Source organism: Parasteatoda tepidariorum, chromosome 7 (assembly GCF_043381705.1).
Source record: "Parasteatoda tepidariorum isolate YZ-2023 chromosome 7, CAS_Ptep_4.0, whole genome shotgun sequence".
NCBI classification, from domain to species: domain Eukaryota; kingdom Metazoa; phylum Arthropoda; class Arachnida; order Araneae; family Theridiidae; genus Parasteatoda; species Parasteatoda tepidariorum.
Genome location: NC_092210.1, coordinates 18,239,366 through 18,252,357, shown reverse-complemented (window position 1 = coordinate 18,252,357; position 12,992 = coordinate 18,239,366). Strand labels below are relative to the sequence as shown.

General features: G+C 29.3%; 3 protein-coding genes across 4 annotated transcripts in view; 1 reads left to right on the top strand and 2 right to left on the bottom strand.

The window, feature by feature from the left end:
• The window catches only part of LOC107439364 (AN1-type zinc finger protein 2A), a 47,303-nt gene extending 43,549 nt beyond the window's left edge, over window positions 1-3,754 (bottom strand). Inside the window, exons 1-3 of one of the 2 annotated variants that reach the window (XM_071183134.1) lie at window positions 3,310-3,754; window positions 643-685; window positions 371-554 (exon numbers count right to left, since the gene is read on the bottom strand). In XM_071183134.1, the coding sequence (XP_071039235.1) occupies window positions 371-554; window positions 643-685; window positions 3,310-3,364 (282 nt within the window). In that variant the 5' untranslated portion in view covers window positions 3,365-3,754. The remainder of the gene's footprint in view (window positions 1-370; window positions 555-642; window positions 686-3,309) is intronic. The other variant, XM_071183135.1, reaches the window with a different exon arrangement.
• Window positions 3,755-3,961: 207 nt separating this feature from the next.
• LOC139426041 (uncharacterized) lies at window positions 3,962-5,407 on the bottom strand. Its single transcript, XM_071183487.1, has 2 exons — window positions 4,921-5,407; window positions 3,962-4,863 (listed from the first exon to the last, which is right to left on the bottom strand). Exons 1-2 carry the CDS (start codon window positions 5,405-5,407, stop codon window positions 3,962-3,964), a joined length of 1,389 nt encoding a protein of 462 aa, XP_071039588.1.
• Window positions 5,408-7,129: 1,722 nt separating this feature from the next.
• Window positions 7,130-12,992, top strand: part of LOC107445467 (regulatory particle non-ATPase 1) — a gene marked incomplete at its 5' end in the record, with an annotated part of 15,788 nt that continues 9,925 nt past the window's right edge. Inside the window, 4 exon segments of the mRNA XM_043056156.2 lie at window positions 7,130-7,257; window positions 8,211-8,298; window positions 9,072-9,234; window positions 12,546-12,647. Coding sequence (XP_042912090.2) covers window positions 7,130-7,257; window positions 8,211-8,298; window positions 9,072-9,234; window positions 12,546-12,647 — 481 coding nt within the window.

The following is a 12,992-nucleotide window of genomic DNA, read 5'->3' as shown; positions in this document are numbered from 1 at the left end:
GAACATATTTAGAAACACTATCCTTCATAGAAAAATATATAAATTTTATGTATTAATTAAATTTCACATATGAATATAGGTTTTTGACATTTTCGACATTTTTGACAGTGAGGTTTTTGACGTGACGGTTTAAACCATGGTTTAAACTGTCAAAAACTGTCACATGTCAAAAACCTGCCAACACTGGTTAAATGCGAAGAAAAATTTAGAAAAAAAGAAATAAAATAAGTTAATATTTTCTATTGTTGGTAATTTCTTTTATACGTGAAATACTTATTTAATCATGCATAAAACACTTATTTTGTATTAAACACACAAAATTTTTAATTTGCATATAATTGTAATATAATGGATAAAATGGGAAACAAACTTTTCTTTTTGCAATTGCTGGATCAGCCTGACAATCTCTATCAATATGCTCGCTAACAGCAATATCAGGCTGTTCCCCTCTCTTTGATGGCACAGGTGAGTTACATAATGGACAGACTGGTACTTGAACATCTTTTTGGTATCCTTTATTGCAGGAATGTTTATTGTATTGAAAATGGTCATAGCTGGAAAAACAAAACTGTCTTATCTTAATGGAAAACACTTAATATAATGAGAAAGGTAAATTCAGTAAAAAATTTAAAAAGAACTCACCAAAACACATTTGAACATGCATCACACTTTACAGGTAAAAAATCTAAAAATAAAATTCAATTTTAGAACATTAAGACACAGAAAATATAAAAGTAAAACTTGCTAATATCTTAAATTATAAGGTAAACAACTTTACTTATTATTTTGAAACATGTAGTTGGTAATTGTAAGCTGTTTGTTACGAAGTTAACAGTCAGTGTTCTCCCTAAGCGTTTTAAGAAGGGCGTCAAATCTGCTTGCCCTTTGATCCCAATAAATACGCCTTCTTTGTAAAAATAAGCTGCCTTCCCTTTAAAACACCACCTATTAATTCATGTTACATTTTGAAAAAAATTCACAGTTTAAATAATAATTATACCCAGGTAAAATTATCAGTGTTTATAGGTTTCATTCTGATTACTTTTACAAATACTATTTATGTTATGATTAGTTTACTTTGTTAGGATTATTATTCTCAACTTGTTATATTTTTATTAGTAACTTTTTCGGAGAGATTAATAAATGTTTAAGTTATGTTAAATTTTAAAACTATTGCTTAAATAAATAACTTTATTTTAAAAACATGTGCTTTTAAATGTTTATTTTCTCTTCATTTTCACTTTTAATTACAGAAAGAAACTTTCAAGTTGTTTGTCAATTAACTTTTTTTAAATTTAATTTTTTCAAAGAAAATTTATTATTAGCATGCCTTTAATTATTCTTATTTTGATAATGAGAAAGAATTACTTTATGAAATATACACATAAAATTGTATAAGAGGGTAATTTAAAAATTGTTGATAATAAAATTCAGTTGGTTATTACATAATTACACATTATGATAGATTTTTATGGTGTTAAATCCTTATAAAACTCAAAGTGGGCTTTTCTGAAAACAAAGCCCAGCCTGTTTTAATTCTTAGAGAGAACTCTGAGTTAATCTATTGTTCCATTAAACAAGTGAAAGATTTCAGATAACACTGTGGTCACATGTTCGCCAAATAACATATTTATGAAAAGTTGTCTTTCAATATCAACAAATTCCATATTAAAAAAGTTTTAAAAAAAACCTAAGAAACCGAGGTGAGCAGCAATGGCTCAGGTGATAGATCGTTTGTGATCAATGAGGCCAACCGGGTTCAAATCCCAGTCGTCACGAATTCCACATCCGGCTTGCATCGACCACAGTGCTGACGTGAAATATCCTCTGTGGTAGACGGATCATGGGCTAGAGTCCCCTTGCCTGAGAGAGGTTCACATGGTCATTCTCTCCATGTAATGCAAATGCAGGATAGCTCTATCAAAAAGACCTAGATGAAGGCAAAATTTCTCCCACTACTCGATTCAAGAGTTCCCTTGTCTTCTAAATTGCATTTAAAATTACAAGGCTACGGAGTTGAACATTAGTAGTCGTAAACCCATAAAATTGGGTCGGCTGCTCAACGACAGTTATAATATAAAATAATGGTTACAAAATACAAATAAAATAAAAGTACAGTTACAAAATAAAAAGTAACCGAGGTAAAGGTAAACTGTTTCAAAGCTGCAAGTTGTTTACCTAATCAACTTGGGTAAAAAAAGTGCTTATAATTTTGAAATATATAGTTAGTAAATGTACACTGTTTTAAAGTTAACAGTTAATCATTCTATTAGGGATTCAGATTTTTATATTCACTGTTGATGTAACTTTTAGAGATTTACGTATTTTTAATGTATGATTTGTGTATGTATCAACTCTCGTATGCCCTAAAATAGGGTGGGGCAAGATAACAATAAACTATTCTATTATCGTGTTATACAAGTAAAATCTGAATTACAGTGTTGTCACAGTGTATGCATAACATAATTCACAAATATATTTGTGAAAATTTATCTTTCACTATCAGTAGTTTAATATTCCAATTTATTTGCAACTGACTCATTAAACAACTTTAATATTTTTAGTAGTAATAGAAAAAAATTTTGGCTATTACACTAAAAAATTTATACTTATTAAGATTGTATTAAAAATGAGAATTATGAGTTTTTAAAACTGTTAATCACGTAAATTTGCACACTCTTAGAGTGTTCTTGCTAATTAACTTTAAAAAATTTATTAATTGTTTAAGCTTAAACATAAAAGATCCACAATTTAAAACAATCTGAAATTAAAAAAGCAAAATTCATTTTATTAACATAATTACTATAATTTTAATCAATTTATTTAAGTTCAATTACTTTAAATCAGAGCATAAAACTGATTAAGTGAATTCAATACAATTGTCTGTATCAAATCGATCACAAACAAGATTAAGATAAAAACAAAAATTACACTAAAATAACACTTAGCAAAAAGCTGATTCAAATATTATCTTGAATAAATAATGATAACTGAAGACTTTAATACATTTTTAATGAAAATTAACATAATAAAAATAGTCCAGATAGTATAAAAAGTAGACTATAATTTATACTATCTCTTTACCAGGAGTCAGGACATCAATTAAATTTATATAAGAAAAAACGTAAGAGATAGTTTAAAGATATAAAAACTAAAGGGGATTTCTGTCATTCGAAAGAAATACCAGAATACAATAACAGAAATAGCCAGATAACAGCATAATAACAGAACCATAATATAATTTTAAAAAAAAAAAATTTCAAATGTATACAACTGAAATTAAATATGTTTTATAGACATTTAACTTACCTAATCTATTGCACGATTTTTCAAAGCAGTGACTTCCAAGATTGGGAAACTCCATTTCTAATTTAATTAGAATAAAATTCAATATTAGGAAAAATTATTTTACGCAGGTAAGAAACCCAACTACCGACGACCAAAAGGCTAGAGTAAATGACACAGGTTACAAAAAAATAGTTTATATACTACATTACGCATATTGCTCCTGCGTTGCATCACGCATAAAACATGAATTAGCTATTTGAATTTTAACTTCATTTCACTAAAATGACCTGTCACTTTTCATTTTCCATTCAGAGCGTAAACAAGTCACGGCAAAGTTGAGATGTCGTAGGCTGCGTAGAAACAAGAGATCATTTAAAGGGATTATTTTCACTGTATCTAAGACAGTCATGTGCAAACGTGACCCTGATTGGTGAAATATGCTACACAAAGAAAAATCTTTGGATTAAGTGTGTATGGATGGTGTTTTCTACACTAGGGGACGCTGCAAGCTCGGTGCCGCCTAAATTTCCGGGTTACTGTTTTCGTTGTACTATTTTAAAGCCATTTGGCATCATTGTGTTTTGAGATTCTTGCAAACAATGTATTTGATTACTTATTACTTGTGTTTACAATGCTAACAATACTGGTGTTTACAATGCTAAAAGTGTTAACACTAACGTAAGATGGTGCACAGCTTGCAACAAGAACAAACAGTAATAAACTTATGGAAAGAGNCGCATCGAATAATTTTCTCACGACCTTGACTTCGAATTAAAACGCAAAGAGTTTGCAAATAAACAGTTTCACTTTGGCTGCTATTAGAAAGAGAACTTTCTTTAGAAATACTTTTTTGGTCATTATTTTTTAATTTGGAACACATTATATCAAAATGATTATAATTACAATTAGAACATTTTAAATTATTTTTTTCATCACAAAATTTACTTATATGATTAGCCTTTTTCAAACATGAAAAACAAGCACCCTTTTTCAGTAATATTTGTTGCTTCTCGATTAATGACATTTTCTTCGCGGAAAAACATTTTTCACTGGGATGGGATTTATCACAGAAAATACAATTTCGCTTACCTGCATTACTAGCGATGCTGCTGTTAACTAGGGACGCCGCGGTAGCCGAATCGGCTAATCTTACCTGCTCTATTCGAGGGTTTTTATTACGGTGACTCGGGTGGGGATCAAAACCAGTTCTTGCTAGCAAGACCATCTCTTCGCCTTTCACTTCTTGCCGAAGGAAATTCATCAACTGTTCCAAAGAACGGTCACCTTTTTCAGTGGAGTCGTGGTTACGGCTCCTCTCCCACGCCACCAATACTTCTTCTGGTAGGCAACTTTCTACCAACGGCGTCAAAAAATCTCCATACTTTTCTTGTGTTCTTCCCAAGCTTTCTAAGGACCTCAGTTTGCCTTCCAGTTCGTCATAGAGGGAGGGTAAATCAGTTTTTGCTCTTCCAGTTGCTGCGTTCTTCATAACTAAATTTAACAAATCACGTACATATATTTGTACCAGCAAATCCTCTCGTCCAAAACGCTCTTTCAGTTGTTCCTTAGAATAAGCTTAGAATATAGCCTTAGAATAATTAGCTGCCGTTGCAGGAAAACTAAGGATCAGACGTTCAGATTTCGATTTCGGTTCCATAGATTGCAGCAAGTACTGCATTTTATCTTCGTCTGCAATATATTTATCATCATGAATTTTCTGGAACTGACTCCAAAATGTAAGGTAATCTTTAGCTTCACCTGAGAATTTTTTCAGCTCTATTTTTGGGAGTTTAAATTTTCTCGTTTCCTTGTCAGTCGGCAGCACAGAGAGTTGTTCTTCCGAGTTTATTTGAGCACATAACGTGTCTCGGTAATTCTCAGACTCTTCAAAATCTTCATTATATGCATTTTCTGTCGTTTCATTCTGAAAAAGCTGCTCTGATATAGTATTTTGACAAACTTCAAGTCTTTGGAACTTATCATTAAGTTGAAACTTTAAAATCGACAGAGCCTTTAAATCTCTTACTTTTTTGTCTAATTCCGTTTCGATTTTCTTCACGGTGTGAGTGAAGGCAATTCGCAGTCCTTTTCGTTGTGTTTTCAAAGCATTTAATTCCATTTTCAATTCGAAATCCAAACTAGTTCAGATTCACAGTTTGAAAGTTCACAAATCAAATTTTCAGTAACGTAAGTTCAAAATTCATCAAAATCGAAATTCAAGATCAATCAGTTCAAAAAATCAATCAGGAAGAATCAGTTCAAAATTCAAATCAAATTTCGATCAAATCGAAATTCAAGATCATAAGAAAAATCAGTTCAAAATTCTAATCAAATCGAAAGTCAATATCATAACAAAAATCAAATTTAATTCAGTCCTAATCTAATTTCATTTCGAAATCCATTCCAAAAAGCACCCAAGTCCCGCCGAGGGTACCATTTATGTAAGAAACCGAAGGAGAAATTCCAGATCGTTCATGGGCTGCATCTACCAGATGCTGGGTGCATTGGAAATAAAAGTGACACATAGGCCTTCTAAATACAAAACGAACATTTATTCAACAAAACAAACAGCTCCTTGGTCAGAGCTGCTTCTACGACGGAATCATAACATTGAATGAAAAAATCTGACGCCAAGCGCAGAGGCACGCCTCGCCAACACTTTACTCACTGCACTTCATTTCACAACAATGACCAAGCTCTTTACTACCATGTCATCTCGCCGATTTGGCCACGGAGGGAAGGTTTTCCGACCCTGCCGTGTTCCATAAAATCATGTTGATATCGATGCGATAAGGAAAGAAACGAAACATTATATATCCGACAACATGCAAAAGATATTCCTCAACTTCGATAAAGAATATGATGATTTCGAAAGTTATGCAAGAAACATAGATGCTGAGATTGAAAGAGTACGCGGAAGATCAACCACGAAAGCATATCTCGAAAACTGCTACAGATTGAAATTCCGTCTAGAGGAAATGCTGATTTTAAAAGCATCTAGAGACTCCCAAAATGTCTCACCTCCTACCAATCCTGACCCTGAAACGGAGAGTCTGAAATAGCCCCAAAAACTGATGTCTGCATAGAGCCGGCAAAGAACTCAACAGTTATCCAGTTGATACTCCAATAATCCCAGATGAGCCAACCCTAGTGGAAGCTACTGATAACATCGATAAGCCAATCTCTACTACCATCCCAGAGACTGACTCCACCACTTCAAAATCCAACAAGAAGNTCGGGTGCCATAAATGGCACGCGTGCCATTGGTTCGCCATCCCTGGTATAGGATGTCCTGGTGGTGAGCTGAGTTCAAAAATTGCAGCCAGACTGGCTTGACAGTTGAAAATATGTTGCGTCATTAATTGGGTTCCAGTACAATGTCTGCATATGGGGTACAATCTGGTCTTGTCTGAAGAAATCTAAGTCCTTGAAATGGCTCATACAGAGTCTACCCTCAGGGCAATGGCAACTATTTCCTATGGATAGTGTATTTTAATTCTTTTTAGCAAACACTGCATGCTTGAATTTAGTTGAAAAATGTAACAAATTGAATTTTTTGATGTCATTCACCACTAGCTTTTTTCAGAATTTTTGTTAGTTGAGATCACTTTTTCCATCTTACATATTTTTTTTTTGTGTGTGTGTTTAATCTCTATTCTTAGCATTTTTTATTAAATTTATAATGGTCCATCCTGTTATCTTTTTATTTTGACTAATTGATACTGTTTTTATTTATTGATAATAGTTCTATTAATTTATAATGGTTTCTATTATAATTTATTGGTTATAGTGTTATCCTTGCCATTATTTAATTAGGAAATGCCATTATTTAATTATTCAGGCTGGTGGTCTCTTAGCTTGTGGTATTGTGAATTGTGGTGTAAGGAGTGAATGTGATCCTGCATTGGCCCTTCTTGGTGATTACGTCATGCATAATAGCATGGTTATGAGAATTGGTGCAGTTATGGGGTAAGTTATTTGCTCTTTTTTATACTATGTCTCAATATCTTCTGAAGATATTTTTTTCAATTAAAACTTTTAATTTTCATAATTCAATTTATTGTTCAGAACTTAATGAAATTTAAAAGAGAATTATAAAATGTATTAAGGCTAAAAAAAATCATATTCTTTTCCTCGTATTAAATACTTTTTAAAATAATGAAATTTTTTAGAATGTTGAGTAAATAAATAAATAGGATACCAATAAGTATTATTTGGGTATTTAGCTTCGTATAAAGCGACTGGGTCATTACAGTAGTTTTCTTTTCAATTTAATGCAGTAATTCAACATTACCAGTCTTGTTTTATACTAATTTTTTTTTGTCATTTGAAAAATATGAATTTAAATGCATTAGATGAAATAATATTTTTATGAAAATTTTTTTAAGATAATTATTGGTTTCCAGAGTTTTATTATTCAACTGGAATCACCGTACACTTCCATGATAGAAAGCATATTATAGATATTGTAATAGTTATAAGCAAGATCATAGCAGAGAAGGTCGTCTTAAAGCAGGCCATTTACTATGTTGAGGGAAATTACTAACTCTTTTTAATTAAAAAAAACTTTTCACCTCCTCTGGTGAAATTGTGCTTAAATGTTTAATTTCTTTTCAAATAAAATAATTTTATTTTTTATAATTTTATTGATTATTACTGTATTATTATTTTATTGATTATTATTTTTTATTTATCATCAAATTTATATGATTTTGTTAAAACGGAAATAGATAACAGGAAAATGATAAAATTTCTAACTTTTGTTATTTTTCATCCCTTTATTAAAATTCAGAAATTGATTTTACACTTTTTTTTAATTCTAAATTTCATTTAATAATCATATTTGAAGAAATTTTATGTTTTAAAACAATGTTAAGATTCTTGTATTATTGTCTAAAAATTCTTATTAAATTTGTTTCTAGAATGGGTATTGCTTATGCTGGCACCAATAGGGATAATGTTCTCCAATTGCTTATACCTGTTGTTAGTGATTCAAAGTCAAGCATGGAGGTATGTTTATGTTACCTTAAATGCTCTTATAAAGTTAAGGAAGTTAAAGATCCTTTAAGACAGAAAAAAAGTAATTTTGTTGTGATTTACTAGTTATTTATATAGTATCGATGTTATAACTCTTGATGTACGAATTTATTCTTAGTAAATAATCATTTCTATTTGAAATTTCAAGTGTGTTTGCATTTGATGATTTTGTATTGTTTAAGGTTTGATGTATTATATGTTTAGATATAAGAGCAGGGATCTCCATGCATTGTAAGAGTGGAACTAGTTTATGATTTAAATATGACTTCCTTACCTTTTTTTCCATAGCTTTATATTTTCTGAAATAATGTTCTTATGCAAACTTAGAGATTAGATATGTGTTTTTTGTAGAAAATTTTATGTAATTTATTTCCTGTTCTTCAAAAGCCATAATTTTTTTTTGTCTCAATAAAAAACTAAAGAGAAAAGTCTTTTAAACCCTTCCATAAAAATCCTCTCATCTTATTAATGTGATTTTTTAGTAAGAGATTGTGTAAATGCATAAGTTAAAGAATATTTTTGCATAATTTAACATAGCACTATTAATATTTTAAAAAAAAGCAACCTAATCAGCATATTCATGGAATTTACTTGTTTTTCACAACAGCTANTTTTTTTTTTTTTTTTTTTTTTTTTTTTTTTTTTTTTTTTGTTTGTTTGTTTGTTTGTTTTGAAAATCTTTAGAAATTAACTTTTATTTGAAAGCAATTATGCAAATTTTAATGGAATATTTCTTTTCTAAACAGGTTGTAGGTTTAGCAGCATTAGCCTGTGGTATGATAGCTGTTGGATCCTGTAACTCTGCTGTTACATCTGAAATTATCCAAGTTTTGCTTGAAAAAAGTGAAGCTGATTTAAAGGACACTTTTGCTCGCTTCTTACCTTTGGCTTTAGGTCTTTGTTACTTAGGTTAGTACAAGCTTTACTTCTTATTTATTGATGTTTATTTTTATACATATTTGTTCATTGACTTCAATATTAGTTCTCAAACATGAAGCTTTTTTGTTTGTCAGTCGTAATTTAAATTGTAATAGTTCGACGTTAGATATACATAGTTAATATTTGATAAATGATGCTTAATAGTGTTTAAATTGCCATCTTAAATATTATTTTTAATGAAAGTACAGAACAACGTTCTGTATCTGGACGGAAGTGTATTTTCTGGACACTTTTTAAGAATCAAAATTAACAAATCTTGCTTCCTTTTTCAAGGGAAAAACAAATATTTTTTTTATGTTCTTGAACCATTAAAAAAAGTATTAGTAAAATTTTATTTTTTTCTTAATGTTCTGATAAAGTGGTTTCCTTCAATAACTACACTGAAAAAGTTTTTGAAAAGACAGGAACAGTTAAAGATAAGCAAAACTTTGGTGAGAATAATAAAATGTGAATATTATTAAAGTTGAATATTAATAGCATTTGAAAAGAACATCAGCAGGCAAGCTTTGTTTCCCTTTAAATCATAATTATGAGTTCAAATTATTGTCTCCTTTCTTCCTCTTAATTCTTAAAACAAAACTTTAATGCAAAAATAATATTTTCCAGAAAAAATTATTCATAAAACATTAAAAGATATATCTGTCAGAAATGCTTTTAAAAATGCAAAGACATCATAAAAACATCTAATATATATATATANTATATATATATATATATTACGTACGAAAGCAAAACAAAAAAATAAAAATTTAGCTTACTTTTTGAAAACAATTTTTAAAGCTAAACATTTAAATTTTCCCCTTAGCATATTTTCAAGAAAAATTAAAGATTAAAGTCCAATAGAAACCTTTTTAATTCTTGCATCATAATGATAACATAAGTTTTTTAAACGAAAGATTTAATGCTAAAAATCTAAATTTAACTTTTTCACAAGGCTGTATTTTTAGAAAAAATTAACCTTAAAAAAATAATGTTCATTAAAAACACTGCTTGAAAAATGCTGTTTTAATAAAAACACTATAGAACAAAAAGTATTAATAAAAAAAATGAAAAGAGAAACAAAAATTTGTTCTTAGTTCTGAAATATAATTTTAACATTTAGAATCACAGTTTTCTTTGTTACTAGTTATCTGTATTACCTTACCAAAATGAATGTGACCATAAAAAATTAAGTCTATTAGAAATGCTCCGTTAACATAGGTTAAAAAAAAAATTAAAAAAAGAAGCAAAAATAAAAAACAAAAAAGTTCTCACTTTTAAAGCATTAATTTGGTGAAAAATTTATTAAATTAACTTGCCAAAATATAATTTTCTATAAAAAAAAATCAGCAATACTAAACTCATGGTGCAATATAAAGTAATCTAGTTTCAATTCTTGAAATATTGCGTTTCAATGTGTCTTTCAGAATATAAATTAGCAAGTTTTAGAGCTTAACTATGTGTAAAAACTATTTCTAATAATGTATAGTAAAAAAATATACGATTTTAGATTATTCTTTATTACATCCATTGAAATTTATCCTTTTGCCGAATATTTAGCAGCAAAAAGGCTGAATACCGAATAGTGGTCAAATATTCGTTACATCTTTACTACCAACCCAAATATGAAACTTTCCACTGTATGTCATTTGTGAGAATATAAGTATTTTTTTGTTATGATTATTTGAAAAAAAATCCTTTTATACTAGGAATAGTTCAACAGTATTTCTCTAATTTATTTAATGAGAAGGACCCTTAATCTATATTCATCTTAAATCTTGAGAAATATTGCTTAATGTTTTTAATCTTAAAAAAAAAAAAAAAATTCTTATCTAATATGTAAAATAGTTTACTATGTAAAAAATAAATTTGTAATTAATGTGTAAGAAAAAAAAATTTATGTCTTTTGAGGGCTACCATCAATGTTCACTATTGCTATCAACACTGAAAAAAGTTTTGAGATTTTTATTTCAGATCACTTCACTTACTCTTCATCTTAGTTTTGTTTAATACCCAAGCTTACATATTTCATTTTTAATATATAAGCGGCTATGCCCTCCTGTTAACTATCTCTCCCAACACTCAGGTTCTGTCTGACCCACAGTAGGATGAATTATGGGTAAAAGATTAAAAAATCTAGCCATCAGAGTGGATCGATATTGGTTCATAAAAAAAGGCATTTTACAATTTATTGACTCAACTCATTAGAAATTCAAACAAAGTAAGGTATGTTTTGCTCAGCTTAAGTATATGACAGCAAAAAATCATTCTACCACTTCACCAGAAAAAAAATCAACTTTTGTATAAAATAACTCAAAAACTAGTGCCTGTTATAATAACATAATCATATCAGAATGCTCCTTAAGCAGTTTTCTAAAAATATGCAAAATTTCATATTATTTAATCTAGTAGCTTTTTGCACTTTATCAGTGTTTCTCAAACTTATGACTTTTGTGTACCCTTTCTAAATTTTTCGTAACTCTGTGTACCACTAATAAAAAAAATGAATGAATTTTTTTAAAAACATTTTTCTTTTTTGGTACAAAAGTTTTGTAGATACTAACCAGCGATCCATATTCTGTTTTAGGGATAAATATTATATTCTATGAAAATAATAAAAATAAGTAGAATTTATTGCAAGCCTTTACTATAAAGAAATTACACAAAAGTTAAAAATCACAACTATCTGTTGATATCACCCACTAATTATTCGCTTTTAACTCTGCAAAAAATAGCCAATAGAAAAATACATAATCGTTAATTTTCATGGCTTGCTTTGCTTTTAAATGAAATTTTTTGAAATTTTCGTTAGTTTGCAAGATATTTCGCTTAAGAACGCTTACCCCCGCTAAACTGTTCCCGTACCCCTGGGGGTACGCGTACCACACTTTGGGAAACACTGCACTACATTAATAGTTTTGCAGAAAATATCCCATAATATTGAGAGAGTTGAAATAAATTCAAAAAACTAATGTTTTTGCTAACAATTCAGAATAATATAAATAAATTTTGTTGATGAAAAAAATAGAAAAACAAATTTTGAAATTTGATAACTTTAAAACTAATAAGTCATTGAAAAAAAGAAGGCCAAGATACTTTTTTCTTTAGATATAGGATATCATGCCCTCTAAAAATTATTTTACTGACATTGAATTTTATATAAATTTAATACTATTTATTAGGAGTAGCCAGATTGTTACCAATTGCTCCAAAACTTATTATATTAAATTTATTAATGATGCATTCATAAAACTCTGTGGTTTCATTTATGATTATTATAATAATAATTTTTTTTTCTTCAGGAAAACAAGAAGGAGCTGATGCTATTATTGCAGCTCTTGAAGTACTTAGTGAACCATTTAGAAGCATGGCAAAAACAATGGTTGATGTTTGTGCTTATGCCGGTTTGTATTTAAATATTTATATATATAGCACAATAAAGATAAAAACGAAGAAAATTAATGAGTTTTGTTTACTGTGCAGAGGCTGCAAGTATAGTAGAGAACCAATTATCCGGGATGCTCGGGACCATCGCTATCCCGGATATCTGAATTTCCCGGTTTTCTGGATCGACCAAAAAGTGTCGTTAATCGATATTTTATCGAACCCGAAGTACAAGGAAAAAGTGTAATGCATAAAGTAAGAGAGAAAAAAAGGTACTCCTAACTTTAAAAAGAAAAAAAAAAAAGGTAGAAATATAACATTTAAAAGAATAAAAAAATTTGCAAGTTTATCAATGAAGATAACCA